General features: G+C 36.6%; 1 protein-coding gene across 50 annotated transcripts in view; it reads left to right on the top strand.

Moving 5' to 3' along the window:
• The window catches only part of LOC136830746 (enolase-phosphatase E1-like), a 104,354-nt gene that overhangs the window by 62,206 nt on the left and 21,392 nt on the right, over positions 1-20,756 (top strand). For 9 of the 50 annotated variants that reach the window (XM_067090604.1, XM_067090608.1, XM_067090605.1 and 6 more), the window contains 6 exons: positions 718-824; positions 1,866-1,906; positions 2,446-2,589; positions 7,745-7,888; positions 18,782-18,823; positions 20,318-20,424. In XM_067090604.1, coding sequence (XP_066946705.1) covers positions 718-824; positions 1,866-1,906; positions 2,446-2,589; positions 7,745-7,888; positions 18,782-18,823; positions 20,318-20,424 — 585 coding nt within the window. Of the gene's footprint in view, positions 1-453; positions 825-1,865; positions 1,907-2,445; positions 2,590-6,361; positions 6,491-7,744; positions 7,889-9,388; positions 9,407-14,929; positions 14,972-18,781; positions 18,824-20,317; positions 20,533-20,756 lie in introns of all 50 variants that reach the window. The other 41 variants (XM_067090584.1, XM_067090586.1, XM_067090576.1 and 38 more) reach the window with 10 other exon arrangements.

The following is a 20,756-nucleotide window of genomic DNA, read 5'->3' as shown; positions in this document are numbered from 1 at the left end:
TATATTCATTTATTTGGAAGAGCATTGGTATATTTGACCAACAGCGCTGCATCTACTGTACACTGACTTTCTGTGCTTCATGACTGCCATAGAAATCGTTATATTTAACACTTTTTTTTGGTCAGCTTAGTTCATGCATCTTTGTCATGTTTTGTCGTAACGATTCTCAATAATCCGTTCTTGTGTTACTTTAGGTGAAGCTATAAGCTTCTTCTGACACCGACTTCTGATATTTTTCTTTCATGACCTTTTTTTTTTGTGAAAGGTTTTTTTTTTCCTTAAGCAAAATTAACAGTTGGAAACTTTCCCGCTAAATGGGAATAGTGTGTAGCAACGAAGCACTTTTGACTTTATGACTGGAAGGCAAGATGCCTGACTTCTCTCTGCTGTAGAGGCATGTAACCATGATTGTCAGCGCTGTAGCTTCAGCCACTAACCTACTAACGTCCTCAGGGAGCACACCACCACCACCACCACCACCACCAAGCACTGGTGCCCATGCCACCTTCAGTAGCTGCCCTCCGAGACCTCCCACCCATGTCAGTCAATGACGTGGACGATTCATATCTTGAGCAGCCACGCCGCCTCCGCAAGGCGCACCTACAGAGCTCCCCAGGAATCGAACCCCCCGCCCACTTACACGTCCCAGGGGAGACTGAGGGTGACCGCCACCTGGCTAAGTTGCAAGCCCGTTATCCAAGTCTCTCTGAACCACAGATGCTCCAGGATCACGTGGATAACATGAGGATCCGTCTCAAGTCTATCGCCTTCTCCCTCGACCCATCAGGACCCGTCCCAGACATCATCGTTCCAGAGAGAAAGAAGTGAGTCCCTGGTCTTCTGATGGTGTTGGGGCGTCGGGAAAGTTTTGTGGAATTAGGAAAGTTTTAGATCATATGGAAAGTTTGGGGCATTAAAAAAATTTTGGGTCATAGGGAAGTTTTTGGGGCACTGGGGAAGTTTTGGGAAACTGAGGAAGTTTTGGGGACATGAGAAAGTTTTTGGGCATAGGGAAAGTTTTGGAGCATAGGGAAAGTTTTGGGGCGTTAGGAAATTTTTTGGTCATAGGGAAAGTTTTGGGGGCATTTGGAAAGTACTGGGGCATTTGTAAAGTTTTGGGGCATATGGAAAGTTTTTGGCAATTGGGGAAGTTTTGGGGAATTGAGAAAGTTTTAAGGCATTGGGAAATTTTTTGGGCCTAGGGAAAGTTCTGGGGGATTTTGGAAGTTTTGGGGAATTAAGAAAGGTTTGGGTCATAAGGAAAGTTTTGTGACATAGAGAATGTTCTTGAACACTGGGAAAGTTTTAGGATATAGAGAAATTTTTGGGGCATTGGGAAATTCTGGGGTGTTGGGAAAGTTTTGGGGCATAGGGAAAGTTTTGGGGCATTGGGAAAATTTTAGGCCTCAGAGAAAATTTTGGAGCATAAAGAAGTTTTAGGGTATAGAGAAAGTTTTGGGGCATTGGAAAGCTCTTGGGTATTGGGAAAGTCTTGGGGCTTTGGGAAAGTTTTGGGCCTTAGGGAAAGTTTTGGGGCATTGGGAAATTTTTGCGGCATAGAGAAAGTTTTGGGGCACTGGGAAAGTTTTAGACAAAAGTTTGGGGCATAGAGAAAGTTTTGGGGCACCGGGAAAGTTTGGGGAGACAGCACCTAATCTCCAAGCATCGTCTGCCTTTTCCAGTCATCCATTACCGGTGGTCTGTTCCCACATAGCTGTCCAACTTCTTTTACTTTCACTATGAAATGATAAAAATACTTTCTGATAAAATTAAAATGTGAGAATTATGCTTTTAGCCCTCCAAATTTTAATTTTATGTATAAGTTTGGGCGTTTTTCCGAATTAACTAGACTTTTGTTTGAACAGGGCTGGCGCTGCCGCCGACGGAGACAAGGCTTACACCAAGGGTGAGAAAAAACTCGGAATAGTTTTTGACATTTTCAAGTCCATTTAAGATATCTGGATGACTTTATTCTGATTAAAATTTTTGACTGAGTTAAAGTAAATGTACTTTATATTTTCTGCTATAATGTTTATTACTTCCATTTTCATATATTACAGTTAAAGATATTTCAAGAATTGCAGTACATTGAATTAAAGTAAAGTAAATCAAATGTTGAAGAGGTCACCACTTTGATACTTGAGTAAAGTAGATTTTCATAAACAAATATCTTAAGGCAGAAGATATCTGAAATCTATTTATGCCAACTGTACAAGCACACACATCATTGTTCTATATGAATAAGGCATAACCATAAATAACCATAATATGTTTCCCCCTCCCTGACCCCATGACTGTGAATGAATGAGAGTGAGTGAGTGAGACGGAACACTGAGTGAGTGCTCACCGACTACGTCCCAGGTGTAGCACGAGACACATGCATATATCTATAAATATGTATATATTTCTTGTACATGTATATAATGCCGAGAGCTGGGTACACAGGGCCCAGGCATTTTGCTTGTGTCGAATTTGCCGGAGGCCAACCGCTGTGGAGGCGAAGGGCCCGCGCCCGCTACCCGTCGGACGACCCTGAAAGCGTAACTCGTCAGACCGAGGAGACCCTCAAGAATCAGGAAGAGAAGCCTGGTAGGTCCTCACTGCTCGCCCTTGAGTCTCGAACTGGTTCATCATCACACTACTTTCCATATATATACTTTCTTTCTCCTCCGCGTTCTTCCGCAATTCCATTTTCCTCTTTCCTCTTCTTCTTTTCGTTCTGTGCCTTACGGGAAAAGATCGAAAAGAAAGACTGCAGTTCTTTTTTCAAAAATTTGAAACAGTATCTACGTATAGTCATATCAGCAGGCAAATAAATTCATTATAATTGGGGCCAAGTTGGACAAGAGAGTATGTGATTTTACCCAGCAGCATAGAAATTAAATGTATATTATTTCAATAACGTACAGCCGTAATGGCATTTGTATTTCGGTAAGGCACAGAGGATCGGCGTTTGTTTCCGTATTTCTGGAAAATCACCGACGACCTGATTGCGACAGGGGACGTATTTTTCTTTTCAGAAGATCAGGGAACAAACGCCGATGAGCCATTTCTTCGACTGACACACGGAAATCTTTCTGTACACTTACGCTTGCTTATCATGTTTCTCTCTTCAGGTTCAACTCTCTCTCTCTCTCTCTCTCTCTCTCTCTCTCTCTCTCTCTCTCTCTCTCTCTCTCTCTCTCTCTCTCTCTCTCTCTCTCTCTCTCGTCTGTACAGAAATCTTCCAGTTCGTCTTGTCTATTAATCTCTTTATTATCTCTTTATTATCCTTTCCATCAACACCGTCCTGCTTTCTCTGCTTGCCATGCTGCTTCTGCCGCTGCTGCTGCTTCTGCTGCTGCAACTGCTGTTAAGGCTGCTGCTTGGTATCGCCACTGATCTCCTAATTACCTCTCTGTGTTGATGTCTCTTATACTCGTGTATGTGTATCTAAAGTTACATTTTGTATGTATACTCTTATGTGTATTTATGTGTGTATGCATCTGTGTATGTCAGCGTTAAAGTATGTATGCGTACGTATGTATAAATAATATACCGCATTTACATATTTTTTATGCATTTATCGCTGTAGGAGTCTATGTGTGTACGTAGGTTCAGATAAAAGTAAAATGAAAGAGAGCTTTAATTATTTGTCTTTCCCAGCGAGAATCAAAGTAACATGAATGGGGAAATATAGTGGAAATTAAATTCCTTCATTCACAAAAGAAACTGACGTCTTCATGCTAAGGAGATGCAAATGAGTTATCAATATATATGGTAATATTCACCTTCGCGCCAGACCTCATAAACTGTTGCAAAGGTCACTTTTCAGACTGCGTAAACATATTTACGTAGCGTAGATAATAACTTACCGTCTGACTTCGCATAAAAGAGAATATGCTTCAGGAAACATTGTTTGTCTGGGACGGCGTCGTGTCTGGTGCCAGTTATTGCCGAGATGTCACTTTGTAGTGTTAGAATCTGAAGTATGTTTATCGTTATTAATGTCATTTTTAACGTAGTGATATAGATACGAGTAAATTAAAAAAAAATTCTTTTGAGGTGTTTCCAAATTAATGGTTAATTTTTTATCAAGTTCACTTCACAAGCAATGGAATCGGTAGCAGACAAGTTCCAATTAAGGCTCAAGATTATAAATCCAACAATTTGCTATTGTTAAATGATTGTTCTTTAGAAATATCTCTAATTTTAGTCATGAAAATGTATACATTTTCACAAGGAATGTCTCAAAGGATTTTTCGAAACAAGGGTTAAACGTAATGAAGCGAATTCGTTAAAGAATTATCAGGATCCTTAAATGCCTACGATTTCTTAAAAACAAAAACTCGTGCAGATTCAAGGGCGCCTTAGTGACTGCAGTTGATTGCACCAAAGATCTCTTTTTGCATGACATCAAGCCCTTTGCTTCGCTTCATTAAAAACAATGTGAATTGTGAAGATTATGAGCTTTCTTCGTAGCAGAAAAAGTCATCATCATCAACAACAAAAATTATCAATCCGCATACCGGAGGCTTATGTGTTTTGAAAGCATAATCTTGATTATAATGAACTTAATTAACAAAACGAAGTTTTTTACTTCTTCTTCCAATAATATAAATTAACAGTTCCCGACATTGTGTTATTTTCATTTATATTTATAGTAAATTCATATCATCGGGGTTAGTGACTCAGTCGTTTACTTATTAAATAATTCTTACAAGTATGTATGTATGTATGTATGTATGTATGTATGTATGTATGTATGTATATATGTATGTAGTATGTTATGGAGAAGATTCTTGCAAGGAATGATGCATAGACATTATGTACCGAGGGTTAGATAGACTATCAGGTAGAGTTATAGACCTGCCGATACTTACATAAACATTATATATTCAGTATATTAGGTAGTTAACGAAATACTGATAAACTTACATGTACATTCATTAATAAACTGCTTTGAACGCACTCATAACCCTGATGATATGATTATGCTGTGTCAGCAAACATCTTTAATAACATCTAATAAAAAAAAAGCTACGTTCATAACGCATAATATCTCTCATTTTTTTATACTATATTTAATTTCATACTTTTCTGCCTTCAGTAAGTAACATTTTCATCTTTTTATATTAAGTTTTCTCCTTATTTTCCTCTTAACTTGAAGATAGCACAACTTTCTATTATTTTCTTTATTTTCAAAGGACAACCCATATTTACAGTAGATTCTCCATGGTATACTTCTAGAATGCGTAGTTCTCGAAAAGAAGAATACTGTAATTGCCTTCTCTGTCATCTGTTTCGGCTAATCCATCAATTTTGCGCATTATTTGTTTTATATGAGGACTTTCGTTTTGTTTCGTCTTTCTGTAAATAACGAAAATAATACTTCTCAGTAACTTGAAATTTCGAAAATAATGTTTCCAATAACAGAGGGTTTTTTTTTTTTGCCCGACCCAAAAACCACACAAGAAACCTCGACTGTGCAGAGTTGAATAAATAGTATGATCTGAGGGAGATAGAGAGAGGGAACTGAAGTCAAACAGAGACTCCAAGATCGAAGGAGAAGTCGATGGGATAGTTAATGGAGTGGGAGGAGAAAGGAAGGCTCAGATTAATCAGAGGAACTGTAGCAGCTATGATAGTTTACCACGTTACGGAATCCTGTGTTTGTGGGAGGTGGTGGTGGTGGAATGAGGCTCCGTTTTGAGCAGGAGACTCTTCGTGGAGTTTCTTCTTCTTTTGTTTTTCTTTCTTGAGTTTATCTTGGCAATGTTCGCTTCTCTGTGTCGGTGTGCCCCTATTACTCTGTCAAAGTCAGTCTTGTGTGCTCGTCTGTACCCTGCTTCTAAATATTAAGACCACGTACACTTAATTTGGTATTAAAATGTAAAATATCAAAGCCGGAAACCATAACTTTCGTTGGCCAGTAAATGCTACAGCATCCCTTGCCTTAATTCCGTGTGTTCTCTTACTTGTGTCTTTTTCCATTGTTCCTTAAGAAAGGAAAACTGAGACTTTTTAATGCCCCATTTTACCTTCTGGTTGGTCTCTGAAGAGACCGGACCTCTTCTACATGTCAATGTTTCCTCTGTTGATGTCCAGCTTTATCAACTCCCCTCCTCACTGTTCTGTCTATCACCACGACCAGACTGTCACATAACACGTACCGTACATAACACGCCTTGCTTCTGAAAGACCTAAAGAAACGAGTTCGTACTGAAAGAGGAAGAATGAAAGGAGAATAACAGCTGTTAGTTAAGAGCATGACTAGAGTGACGAACGTCCCTCGAGGACGAGACGAGAGCGGAGGGGATGAACCTATTATGGTGGTCTTTCCTGAACGGGATCAGTGACACTTTCGGGGTAACTTTGACAGCTCTGGAGTTCACCGAGCTCCCCAAGCTGGCCTCCCGCAGGCAGCGTTACTACCCCGAGGACGAATACCTCAAGGACAACCTTAGGATCAAGTGTCTCAGCCACTACAAGACCACGCGTACTGCCGCCGGTAAGTCTTCAAGTCAGGCCTTCGTCGGCATTTGTTAGCAGTTGGGGAGAACTTTTCAAAATGTGACACACAAAAATATATAAACTATGTGACTTTAGATGTAGTTCATAAAATGGTTATGCGATGTTCTTGATGACACGTTTAGTAAGAAATTATACTGCTTTACCAAAGGATTCGGTGTTGGTCTGGAATATTGAGTTCCATGTTGACCATAAGCATTGTCGTTTCGTAACAGTATGCCGTAACGAGCAGATACAACGCTATGATATCCTTCTCGGTTTGGAAGGAATGACAAAGAGTACTGTATAAACAACGTCCAAAATGTAGAAAAGATGGTTCGAGTAAGTTCGAAAATGGAAAAGAAATGGGTCGAAGGACATGCCCAAATAACTAGCGATGCGTGAGATTGACGTATAATATTTGAAACTGAAAAGCAGAAACAGGAAACTTGACAAGAAACTGAGCCGACTGATGCCCAAAAGCCACAGATAGTAGATGGGTTGTCTGAGAAATATTTCTCCCTTCAAATAAGGTATTATTATTTTTTGGTTCTGTTTATGATTTCTTTATCGTTTCCAGATTTATTTTCCACTTCTTACTACTAACTCCGTGAACTAAATTATGCTCACCTAACACCAGCTTAACACTGGCTCTAAAATAACATACTAACCTAAAACTCAATCCTATAGTCACCTGATGTATGCTGAAGATGTTTCAGTAGAAAAAATAATAGTTATACTGTATCAGTAGTATTTAGGGGATGTGTTAATATAGTATAGTCAACAGTATCATCTCATGCCTCGTACAAATTCATATTTATTAATTTGCAAACAGAATTTCATCTTTATTTCTTCAGTGCAGTAGCTAAGAACATGTAATACAGTTAAATAAAAGAAATTTAAGACTCACTTATCTTTGTATAAATCAGTGAAATGAGAAAGTTTGTCATGAAACATCTTACCTCCTTGTTTAGTTATGCAATTTATTTTCAAAATTTTCACATCATGCAACCTTTTGCTGTATGGTAATTCATTCACTATACTTCAAAGGCCCACGGGCTCTCAAGTCTCTTCAGTAATGAGTAAACTAGCCTAGGAATTATTTCCTCATTAGTTTTCATTTACATTTAACCACCACCCACCATACATCCGCATGATAGACCACCACTTTCCACCACACGATGTCACCCAACTGTACCGTACCGCACCATATGACTTACCCTCTCCCCCCAAATCCTCCCCCTTGTACCGTCAGAGAAAGACAAGGAGAAACTGATCCTGAGGGACCGACTATCCAATCGGATCCACCAGTTTTTCAACGAAACTATGACCGCCGATCAGTTCGGGAAGTACCTGAAGAATTACAGGAACCCCGAAAACAAACCACCTCCGCTGAAGCGTAAGTACTTGGGCGAAGGCCCACGAAGGTGATCGTGGGTCAGGTCTCTCTCTCTCTCTCTCACTCTCTGGGGCGTCTACGGAGTAAACGAACTGGTCCTTGGCTTATTGTTTCTCATCCAGTGCGTAGATTTTAACCTGCTGAATTACAAGAGTAGATCTGCTTTTAGAGAAACTGTTAGAATGGGATTATTGTGGCTTCTTGTAAATAGCAGGTCTTGAGCGTAAGTCGTTACGAAGAATCCCAAGGTGTTATGGTAGAGGCTTTTGGGCAATTTGCAATGAACCACAGCGAAATTTTCACCACGGAGTCTTGTATTAATACTGTCGCTGCTTTCATCTGCTTCTTTCCGAAAAGTGCTCAGAAGCATTGAGCGTGAAATATCTTTAAAGGTCTCTCTTTCCTTTGGTTACTGTTTAACTTTAGTGCATGAATAAAACACTCAGACTGCGTCGATTATTTAGGTCTTCTGGATGGGCAAAACTCACACTTGGATGCGTAAGTAAATTGTATTAAATCTATCGATTTTTGTTGTATCTTGCAAGAACGAAGGTTTCATGCGATGGCCGTGGCAAGTATATGATGCTTATGGTGAGATGAAAAGCATTTGAGAATGCAAAATAATGAATAGCAATTGGAGCTTTTTTTGGCTTTCAGATTTTTATAAATCAGCAGCTTTTCAGCTTGAAAAACTCACATTAGTGGTAAGCATAAAGCAATAAAATTTAAAATCAAGAACAGAAAAACCAATAAATATGTGTAACACTTTAATTTAGCCAAAATATAATGATATTTTTATCCATGATGTTAAATAGCTTTCTTTTCAGCTTTTCTTTTTTATATTTTAGTGTAAATTTTATGCTTTCTTGAACCTAAATGTATTTTGACTTATTTTTTTCAGTTCACAGTATTTTGAGCATTACAGTCTTGATTCATTTTAAGACTGGTTTTAAAAAACAAGATTTTTCTATAAAGTAAATTTCTGTTTTCTTCACCTTGAGTGCTGAATCACTTAAATGACAACTTAAAAGTATTTTAGCACAGTGCTTACATTTTTAGAATAGTCTGATGTAGATCAGTCTTAACTGGAATGACGAATCAGGATCACAAAATAATTAGTTTAGTTTTGGGAAAGATCCGATGAAAATATTGATGAATTAATATTCCAGAAAATTTTAAAATTTGCATAAAATGGATCATTAATATTTGTGTACAGTCTATTCTTCAGATTTCGTCGTTTTCCAACAACTATAGGTTTCAGTTTGCCTTACCTGCCTATTATTACATTAGTATTCTCGAATTTCAGTTTTCCAGATAATTTGTAAAAGTAATTTTGACTCATTCTATCCCTAACATCACTTCCAGCGAAGACTGATCTGCTATTTTTAAAATGCAATAACATCTACAGTTTTGTTGCTAATAGATTATTGTAACCACCTTTTTTTCGAATTTTGTGGACTGCCGAGTTACTTAGATTTTTCGGACATTTTTCTTTTGCAGAGGCATCAAGGAGTACCGGTAAGTAGAAGACTTTGGAGAGACCTGCATGATTTTTGGCACTTGTCTTCTTTCCCTCTTCTTCGAGGGAATATTGGAACGACGTTGAATACCCTCAGTTGTCGAAATTGATTCAAAGACACGAACATTTTGTTAAGACTGTTTTTTTGATAATATTGTGGTTTTAGAATATTCATTCCTAATTAATTTTTTTTTTTTTTTAGTTTTTAATGATGATTTTATTTTTCGATCCTCCTTGGAATAACTTTAATACACTACGACACTTAATCACCCATTCAGGTTTTATTCTTTAGTTGGTATATTATTTATATATATATATATATATATATATATATATATATATATATATATATATATATATATATATATTATATATATATATATATATATATATAATATTATATATATACTGCATATATGTATATAAATATATATATTTATATATATAGTATTTATGTATATATGTATATATGTGTGTATGTATATATGTATATGTATATATATTTTTTAAAAGGAAAAGCTAATTCATCTTGAATACTTTAGTACTCTACAGTAACAAAAAGAATCCGAAATCCGTATACAGCTTTCAAGAAAAAGAAAAGTATTTGAAGATACTACTAAAATCTCTCGGTAGTCCGGTGTATATATAGCAAATATTTTTACATTAATAATAATAATAATTATTTGTTTTGGAAATTATCCACCGTTTTGTTAGGATAACTTCTAATTACATATTTACCCTTCTTTCCCCCTATTATTTGATAAATGATACTTATTTAATTGTTAAATTGGTCAAAATATTAACCAGTATTTTTCTATGCTGTACATTTTTCAATCAATATTATATCATTTTTAACATTTACATTTTCTTTACGAAGATTATTATTATTATTATTATTATTATTATTATTATTATTATTATTATTATTATTATTATTATTATTATTACCAAACACTTGACCATCACCCCAAACTGTGTAATGTTCAGTTGCATGGAGTACTGTGGACTCAGCAACGGTAAGACCATGTCGCTTATTGCATGACATTGCTTCGTAAAAGCGTTGTTACTCGTAATGCTCTGCTTTTGTTATAACAATTCTTTACATTTATGTTGTTTCGGGAAGGCTGTTTACACAGGTGTGAATACCAGGATGATGTTTCAAGTTTATTTGGGCTTCAGTAATTGAAACATTTTGCAATGAAGTTTTCACCAGCGGTTCATAAATGATCAAATCTATAAATATATGTATTTATATGTAAACATTTATATGTATGAAAATAAGAAGGGTTGAAACCATATAAATAGAATATGGACATCAAATACAAGTGCCTGAAATATATGGTTTCAACGTTTAAATAGTGTTTTATATATTTTCATATTACATAGTATTACAGGAAAAGACATTCATTTATATGTATATATATGTATATATATATATATATATATATATATATATGTATATATGTATATATATATATAATGTATACATGGATATATACTTGCGTAGACATATGATATACTAATTAGCTTCAACTTTTGAAAGCGACCTGTTTCGTATACTACTGGCAATAAAAAATAAAAGGCAGCTGCAACCGATGTCCCGATGTTCATTATGGTGTTGAGGGCTTTCGGTGGAAATCTCATCGGGTCTCTGTAAAAGTGTAGGATGGGTCTTTGAACGTCGTCTTTGTAGTCTTTAATGGCCGATGGATACGAAGGGCCCTTTGAGCAACAGCTTAAGAGCTCGTATGAAGGGCTTGGGAACTCGGGGAGGTGGGGAGAAAGGCTGATCAGGGGTAGGGGTGGGAGCGGGAGGGATTGAACAAAGAAAGTTCACGGTCAAGTGAGCCTTTATGACGCTACTGCGCTAAGGTCAGATTCGGTTTTAGCGTCACTTGAGGGGTTGGAGATGTGGGTGGGGGGGGGAACAAACAAAAATCACGATCGGAAGAAAGTCTCCCAAAGGCACCACTACGTTAGAGTCATATTTACTGTCACGACGAAAAGTGGCTGGGTGTAGAATCCCTCTTCTTGATTGATTCCGCCGAGTTGAGTTGAAGATGGCTGGGTGACGTTTGTGATTTTTTTTTCTTTCTTTTCACGTCTCCTCGAAGTTTCTCACACGTGAGCTGACGGGTTTTTAAAGGAAATGACCCAAAAAATACTTACAATCACTGATTGATGGTGAACAAGAAAGTATTCATAATATAAGTGCTAATACTTATGAACTTTTATGTCTTATCTGTAATGGAATAAATAACTCATAGAAAATCAGTCATCGTTATGTGTTCATATTTAAGTTATATATTCAAATGTAATATTATATACCTGTTACATTTCTTTACGGGAAAGTAGAGAGAGGAAGAAATGTTTTGCATTACTTAAACCCTTTTCGTAATTTTTGAGCAAAAAATTTCAATAAAGGCCCGAAACAATCGATACAGTCTACGCGTCCGAAATCTTTGGACATTTCTTCAGTAAGATTTTAGGTAAATCAGCTTACGTTGGAAAATGTTCAGACGAAACCAGAAGAAATAATGATGGAATAAGATACAATATATGTTGATATAAACATCCTGTTAGCTGATGGAGACTTAGAGATTATTAGTGTTATTTTTACCGGCATGGCTGTGGATATTATTAAACTGAAATCCTATGATAATGTAATTATTTCGGAGTATTTTTACCAGGTCACTGTAGGTGGATGTGCGAGTCTGCCCGCAATTTTGCTTATCAGAGTTAATGATGCTGTTTTATCCTCGATATTACGATCACGTATCGAATGAGATCATAAGATATAAATATTCTTCATGATCATCATATTTTAGCCGGAATGGTTTGATCTTTCGGTGTTTCACCTTTGTGCGTGGATTTCCTATCTTGTGGGGGAATTGATTAGAAAAAATTAACGGGGAAAGGTGTTGGTAGTCAAACGTGGCGAGTCTTGACCGTAGACTTTTCAGTTTTTCCTCTCAAATACTATAAGATTTTTCTTTCATATTGCGTTCCTGTATCGATTTATCCTTTATGGTTAATAATGCTTTGTTTACAAGTATTAATGATAACAACCTTATTTAGAATTTTTCATAATCCTTCCTGTATTACAGCCGATACCAACGTGATATGAAAATTATCTTGCGTCGCAATTTCTGAGTATCGGAACTCATATTTTGTGTCCCATCGTGTTCTAAGAAATGTGAAATAAATATTGAAAACAAAGCATTAGGCGAAAGATATGGAAAGACACAGGGCCAGTATGGGAGGAGGAGGAGGAGGAGGAGCGATAAAGGGGTGAGGAGGGAGGACTAGTAGGCAATAATGTTGGGCGACTGAGATACAATGACTCAGTATACTGGTGTTGCTGGTGGTGGTCGAGTCGGTGGGAGAGAGCTTGTGGTTCTCCAGCCCGAGTTTTCACTCTCTCTCTCTCTCTCTCTCTCTCTCTCTCTCTCTCTCTCTCTCTCTCTCTCTCTTCTTGTGATTTTCTCTCCTTTGATTTGTCTTCGAAAAGTTGTATTGCCTCTTCTTATTTGTATTTTTTAACGTTTTCTTTTATATTATTTAGCCCCATTTGATTTTGATTGTACACTCATAGCCGTAAGCTTAGTGGCGCCCGAAGTTGTTCAGCTGATTGTAATGATGTGAACGCGTTCTTAAAACTTTCCTTTCATGTGACGAATAGCACTGATATGAGAACATAAAGCTATATTTGATAATGTTCCCCTTAATTTTTCACAAATATATCGTTATTTTGACCGTTTCTTTCAACTGAAACCCATTAGCTACTCTCAGAAAAAGGGGAGAAAATTTTATATATGTTTTCGTGTAAGTTCGAATTTCCTTCGGCGTCTACGCCAACAGGTACCTTCTTTAGGCCAAGGGGCTCTGATAAATCCCGACGGAAAATGTCATCTTTGAAAAATTGAAGGTCCTCTTCGCGTTATCGAGCCCCGAAGGAGATGAGTGACAACGTTGCCTTCACGGTCATATCGACGTGAAAATGTTCGAGGAAAAGAAATTTGAGTATTGCATATAGAATTTTGAAACAGCTAGTGTTGACTTATATATTTATAAGAAGAAAAGTGTTAGATAAAGGCAATGTCAGTTGGGTTTAAAACCAAAAGCTGTGGGCTCGTGAAAAGTGAAGAGTCGCAAAGTAAATCTTTTCCATTGTCATTTCTTAACCAGAAAGAGACTCAGAATGAAATGAAGTTTTCAACAGTTTATGGCATTGTAAATTCTGATGAACCCTAGTATCACGTCTGCTCTCTAAATGCCAGTAGTATGCGAAACAAGGGTCGATCGAAATGAGAAAGGCCTTCTTCATTTGCACGAAATAATTTAAACGTTGGAATGGACGAGAATAGATCGGAAGACTCCCCCATCGTTTGGGGATTTTTGTCTTTAGAATAGAGCAAAGGGCGAAGGTCTGAAAGCACTTGAAGTTCGTCTGATGGGAAATCACAAGAGATGACGCATGATTGAGAGTGTCTGAACCAAGGAGAGTTGTAAAACAGTATAGCTTGAATTTGCAAATAGAGATGATTCATTGATTGGAAATCAAAAAGAACGTGAGATTTGCTTAGTGGATTTGTTGTAGAAGGTATGAGTGGTCCTATAGCCATCGTTTTGATGGAGCTTATTTGTGGCAAAACAGAAAAGCAAGTGAAGAAGATAGATTGAAAACAAGAATTTTGTTGGTGTGGAAAAATATATCTTCAAGTCGTCCTTAGCTCTTGTAATTATCTCAATAATTACATATCCGAGAGTTCGACGAAATAATTTCAACATGCCGCGAAAGAATAAACGTAAGTTACACGTACACTGTTATTTCACAACTTCTGGAAAGAAGGCGATCAGTGAACATTCATTGAAACCTTGGAAAACATTGTGGCCCAAGTGATGCACTTCTTGATACAATGCGTATGATACATGATTTTTTTTCATCTGAAATTATACAGATTGTCAGTATTCGGAGAAGCTTACCGTATGTTGAAGAGAATTTTTAGTGGAAAATTGTATAGATTGTAATTATACTAAAGGGGGATATATAACACTCAAGCAAACATCTACAAGTGTATCTGCTCGTTACTCTAGAAACCATATGCATTTCATTGATTAATTTATATATATATTTGTAAATACTGGTTACATTTTTAATATACAGTTAGTTATGTCCAAGTAAAAATAAACTTCAGTCAAGTCATGCTTTTTGGAAAATTTAATCGCATAAAAAGACAACGCTTGCTATATTGCATAGAATTCTTGGACATAACTAATAAATATGTGTTACTGAGAAAAACATTTACATATTCTAACGTACGATATATGCTTAGGAATTTTAAGTTTTGGTTTTTCCTGGTTTACATCTTTCATTTGTTTTGATTTTGTTTGGTGCTCACCTGTAATGTTTAAAAAAAAAACACATCGAGGAATATCCAAGGCATCTGTTAAGAACCCCACTCAATTCCATGAGATCTCATTTGGTTTTTCCTTTTTCTCTCTCCCATGTTAAATTGCAGAGTATTATTGTCCGCGTTTATACGACTCGTCCAAAGCTGCTGGTTAGTTCATGCCTGTAGATTTTATTTCACAAGTTTTTTTTTTTTCTCCCCTGTAGTTTAGTTTAACCTGTTTTGTTTTGGTTCTGTACCTGCGTAGATGCAAGCCAAGTTTTTTTTTAATCCTTGCACTATGGTCTTTTCATAAATGTTTTTTTTTATGTCGTATGTATTTTTGTTTCTTGTCAGTCTCTTGATGTTTTGTATACTCTGATTGACGTACTATCTTTACCTTCATTTTATTTATCTCATTTATTCTGTCATATCTTTTACCTTATGTCGTATTTTTGTTTTAGTGAATGTGTTCATATTTTTATGTGGGTGTGTGTTGTTTTGTTTTTTCGTATTATTTGTATTTTTCTTTGTCGTGAATATTTTCTCATTTTTCCCTTCAAAAAGTGCTACCAGAGGCATTTACCTACAGAAGCACTCACGCTTGCTTGATCTTGATTGATTACATGTAACCTCTTCTTAGAAATCATTATACACATATATACAGTACATATAAATGTACATTATATATGTACTGTGTAAGACATTCATGTATATTTGCATTTGCATAAAATGTTTTGTACATTTTAAAGTAATATGTGTAGCTGTTGAGGCATGATGGCATGTCGATGGAATGAAGTAAATTAAACTTTCATCTTTTGACTGTAATATTAGTATAAATGTATTTTGTATTACAAAGCCTTTGGTAATATTTTATGTCACGTGTAACCTTATTTATTTATTTATTTATTTTTGTATTATCATACGCATACTTCAGATGTAAACATTTTCCATTGGAAAGTAATTGGATAGGAGGATGCGTCTTATTCAACCTCTCTCTCTCTCTCTCTCTCTCTCTCTCTCTCTCTCTCTCTCTCTCTCTCTCTCTCTCTCTCTCTCTCTCTCTGGAAATTTCTATTTAGCCATTATATAATATGCATTCAAAATTACTCGTTCTGATAATTAACAAGTATGATATATCAAGTTTTTAAATGTATTAATGTCTTTTCCAAACAAAATTTCTTTGCTCAAAGGTCTACACATAGGACGTAGCAAAAGACCAGAAATCAACTTGATTAAAATAATTAAAATTTCACTCACAGGAACAATATGTATCATAGGATGGGTCACATTATTGATGGTATTTTTTTTTTTTTTTTTTTTTTTTTTTGCTAAATCGCTTGTAATCTGAAGAGCAGTTTTCCAGACTTTAGGTAACATGGTCTTTTAATTAATGACTATGCATAATTATCGTCAGTACTTAGAACGCACAGGAAGCTATAAAGAGAGTAAAAGTACATCTATATTGCTGCATAATTTTAATATTTACCAAAACCCAAGAATACATTATTAAAAATGAAGAGGAAAGAGCATTGTGTGAAGAAAAACTGTATAGTTAACATAAAGGAAAAATATATATTTGACTCTTAACATAAAAGAAAAATATATATTTGACTCCCCAAAGTCCTCTTAGTACGAATAAAATGATACAAGGCAGTCCTTTCCTATTTCATAACAGACTGCCATTGCTCGAAATTCTGTAGTTGGGAACGAAATCCCATGAACAATTGCAGATGTGCCCGAACTCCAATCATATTTTTGCTTTTTCCAGATGAACAGGTTAGGTTTCTGTTATGTCTCAGTCTTATCTCTGACTATTAAGCTTAGTGATTGGTATTGTTCGGGTTGTGTTTTCCTTCAGGTCTGATAAAGAAGGAAAGAGATTAATCAGATTCATTTTCTACTCTCCTTATGAACGGAGACGTAATAGTTCATGGTGGACGAAAGAATCTCTGTCAAGAATTAGTTATCGACTACTTTGATCAAAAAGAAATGGTTATCGCGTTTAAACTATATTAAAGACGAGGTGTAGCGAAAAGATCACAACTACTGCTCACTTGCAAACTAAAAATTGAAAAGCTAAGAATGAATATAAAGAAATAAAAAAAGACGGGGAGATAGGAAAACAACAGTTTTGGGGCTTTTTCTTCACCGTGTTGACAGAGGACGTACAAGGTAATCATTCTCAGGAAACACGAGACACTTGATTGGCGTCATCTTCCGTCTTTTCAGCCAAGGGTCAAGAGACCGGTCCTCAGACCCAGATTTCTGCAAGGTTTTCTATTTTTTTATTCTATATTTTCCATCAGTGATTAATCCAGTTCGCTCTTATAACTTTCTCTCTCTCTCTCTCTCTCTCTCTCTCTCTCTCTCTCTCTCTCTCTCTCTCTCTCTGTAGAATTTTATATCAATAGCTTACCATTTCAGATATTTTACCTCCAGACCTATCTCTCTCTCTCTCTCTCTCTCTCTCTCTCTCTCTCTCTCTCTCTCTCTCTCTGTAGAATTTTATAGCAATAGCTTGCCATTTCAGATATTTTACCTCCAAACCCCCTCTCTCTCTCTCTCTCTCTCTCTCTCTCTCTCTTTCTCTCTCTCTCTCTCTCTCTCTCTCTCTCTCTCTCTGAATCTTATAGTAATAGTTAACTATTTTAGATATTTTATCAAATTTCTCTCTCTCTCTCTCTCTCTCTCTCTCTCTCTCTCTCTCTCTCTCTCTCTCTCTCTCTCTCTGTAGAATTTTATAGCAATAGCTTGCCATTTCAGATATTTTACCTCCAAACCCCCCTCTCTCTCTCTCTCTCTCTCTCTCTCTCTCTCTCTCTCTCTCTCTCTCTCTCTCTCTCTCTCTCTCTCTCTCTCTGAATCTTATGGTAATAGTTAACTATTTCAGATATTTTACCGCAAAACACCTCTCTCTCTCTCTCTCTCTCTCTCTCTCTCTCTCTCTCTCTCTCTCTCTCTCTCTCTCTGAATCTTATGGTAATAGTTAACTACTTCAGATATTTTACCTCCGAACCTAGCTCTCTCTCTCTCTCTCTCTCTCTCTCTCTCTCTCTCTCTCTCTCTCTCTCTCTCTCTCTCTGAATCTTATAGTAATAGTTAACTATTTCAGATATTTTACCTCCAAACCTAGCTCTCTCTCTCTCTCTCTCTCTCTCTCTCTCTCTCTCTCTCTCTCTCTCTCTCTCTCTCTCTCTCTCTCTCTGAATCTTATGGTAATAGTTAACTACTTCAGATATTTTACCTCCAAACTCTCTCTCTCTCTCTCTCTCTCTCTCTCTCTCTCTCTCTCTCTCTCTCTCTCTCTCTCTCTCTCTCTCTAATGTTGCAGAGTAATAAAATATACGAGGTATACGTTAGCCTAAATAGGACGCATCTACTTGACCTGATAAGAGAGAATATGCGCATGATTCATTACGTTTCATTCTTTTGTTCGTACTTTTGTCATTCATGTTGTTTACTTCTTGCTGTATTTCTTTCTCTTTTATCGTTTAAGCATTTTTTGTTATTGATTGTTCTTCCTTAGTGTATTCACCAAATGCATCCCCATTTTTCATTTGATTTCATCTAAAATAATTTTACCTCTGGTTTTTCATTTGGTATTATTGTTTGTATATTTTTTTTTTTACTTGCTACCCTTATATTTATGTTTTATTTTGATCTAATCTCAGATTTACAGATTTCGTGGACCGTTTTCCTCAAAAGGGAGTCCTGTATCTGTCATATTTATTATTTTTTAGTTTGCATTTTTTTTTTTTTTGGTACGCCAGATTTTCCCGAATTTCGCCCAAAAAGGTCAGAAGTATATGAAGACCTTTTTGTCATTTTTTAAATATTGGTGTGTATTATCTTTCCCCCACTTTTTGGATTATCCTCGACGCCATTTTATGTTTATGTTTAAATCTTGATTTTCTTTTCTTCCTATCCGGATTTTCTTCAGTTCTCTTTTGACTTATTCCTACGTCATTGGTATTACAGATTACTGGAAGCCAAAACAGTACAATCCTGACGATTTCAAGGGTCTGTGTTCGAGTTTTATATCTTGACATGATGGTTGCCGTAGATGAGTCGCCTCGATGCTAAACAAAAAAAAAAAAATAATAAAAACGCTGCGATGCTTGTAACCCAAAACGCATCTATACCCTGAGAAAATGATATACTTTTTAATCTTTATTCTTATGCTCTTTGGATTAGATATAATCATAGTGAATCTTGAGTCTGTTCCCCTCATGGTAGACGTACGTAATGGGTTACAAGTCTGAGATAAAAAAACGCTTTTAGATCACGCTGTTTTCCAGTTAACACTATCGTACATTGGTAGATTAGTTATTGTATATATTGCATGAGTTTTCTCTACACGTGCACTTGACTTTGAAATTGATTTTCCCGTCTACCCGACTGTGTGGCAAACGGACTTTTCAGACCCTGTTTTTTTGGATGTTTTTACTCTTTCCCTTCCATTCTAGATGTTCTGAGAATGCTGAATATAACAGTTAATCTCGAAATAACAAGCGTCCCCTCCAGTGTAAACAAGTGTCCATATTTACCCTTAGAATTCGATCCTCGCATTGAAAGTGGTCAGATCTAGACGGAACGACTTTGTTAAGCATACGACATTTAAATAAAGCCTATTAGCTTTTTTTTAAATAGTTATAATGACTCATAGTTATAGCTTTTTACATGCTAAAACTAATCATGTAAATTGAAAGTAGGCTCCAAAGTGACTCAAGATTTATTAACTTGAAACGCTTTCTAAAAACAGATCGGTTTTAAAAACAGATTTTTAACGTGTCAAGTGAGTTTAATTAACAAAATGCTTTTCACACAACATTACAGAGTCTTTATTTGTAATTTTCATAACGATGAAAGCTATATATGCTTGGTTAGTAGACGTTAAGTTGAACTTCTAACTCGAAAGGCACTAGATCTGGCTCAGTTTCTCTTCGAACTGTTACCCTTCATTGTGATGACGTAAGTGGCATTTCTTCTGTTTCGTCTACCTTCAGTGAGGCCTTGGTTTATTATCGTGTTCTTGACTTGATAATCAAGGTTTCGGTGTCCTCTCTGAGTTCAGTCAAGCATGGAGAGAAATTGTTGGGTGTATTTGTCTGTTATTGCATTTATTTGTTGTATGTCATTTCCTTTGTCCATCCACTTTTTGTACTCTGAGGTAAGGTGCATGGTTTCTCACGTTTTCCCACAAACTACAAATTGAAGTAGTAGTGTTCTGATTTAAATATACCTTCCTCAAATTGCTCACCTGTAAATTCAGAAAAGTGTATCACGTCGTTCAGAATCTTGTCTTATGAGTGAAACCTTCATTTTTGTCCAATAAAGAAGTCATAAACTGAAATACCTTTATGTTGCTAAGGAAGTTATAAAATAAGAACGACAGTGTTCATTATTATCTCGTGCGAATGATTGTGTCAGTCTGTCTCTTTTGTGTTATCAGTAAAACTCACGACGCCATTTTCCCCCCAATATATAATGTGCATTTTGCCTTCGTCTCTTCAGTGCCGTCAGACACCAGCTCCCGCTACGACAAACTGGCGGGAGCAAAGTGGGAGGAGCCAGACACCGTGTTCGGCGCCCCAGCACCCGACAAAAAACCCTTCTCAAAGGTAGAGACTGGCTCCTCCTTCTTCTCAACTTATGGTTATACCGCCCGAAAGAAGGATTATGTGGCAGAGAAGGTGCGTGATTATTACTACTTCGGGGACGAAGCCAAGGTGCGTGGAGCCACCCGGCCGAAGCCGCCACTTCGCATGGACTGGCTTACTTCGTCACAGATTTCTCTCAGAATAACATCTTAGTGTCCGTCTCACGGACTTAGTTTATATAGTCTTCTTCATCAAGTCCTGTGTCCACAGGTTGTGACGTCAAGCTTATAGAAAGAGCGAGAACGATAGCGTAGAAAGTTTGCTCTCTTTTTTTTTTCCGGGGTTTTTGTAGA

The sequence above is a fragment of the Macrobrachium rosenbergii genome, chromosome 47 (genome assembly GCF_040412425.1).
Source record: "Macrobrachium rosenbergii isolate ZJJX-2024 chromosome 47, ASM4041242v1, whole genome shotgun sequence".
NCBI classification, from domain to species: Eukaryota; Metazoa; Arthropoda; class Malacostraca; order Decapoda; family Palaemonidae; genus Macrobrachium; species Macrobrachium rosenbergii.
The sequence above is the reverse complement of the archived record's forward strand: the minus strand, read 5'-3'. Positions and strand labels throughout refer to the sequence as shown.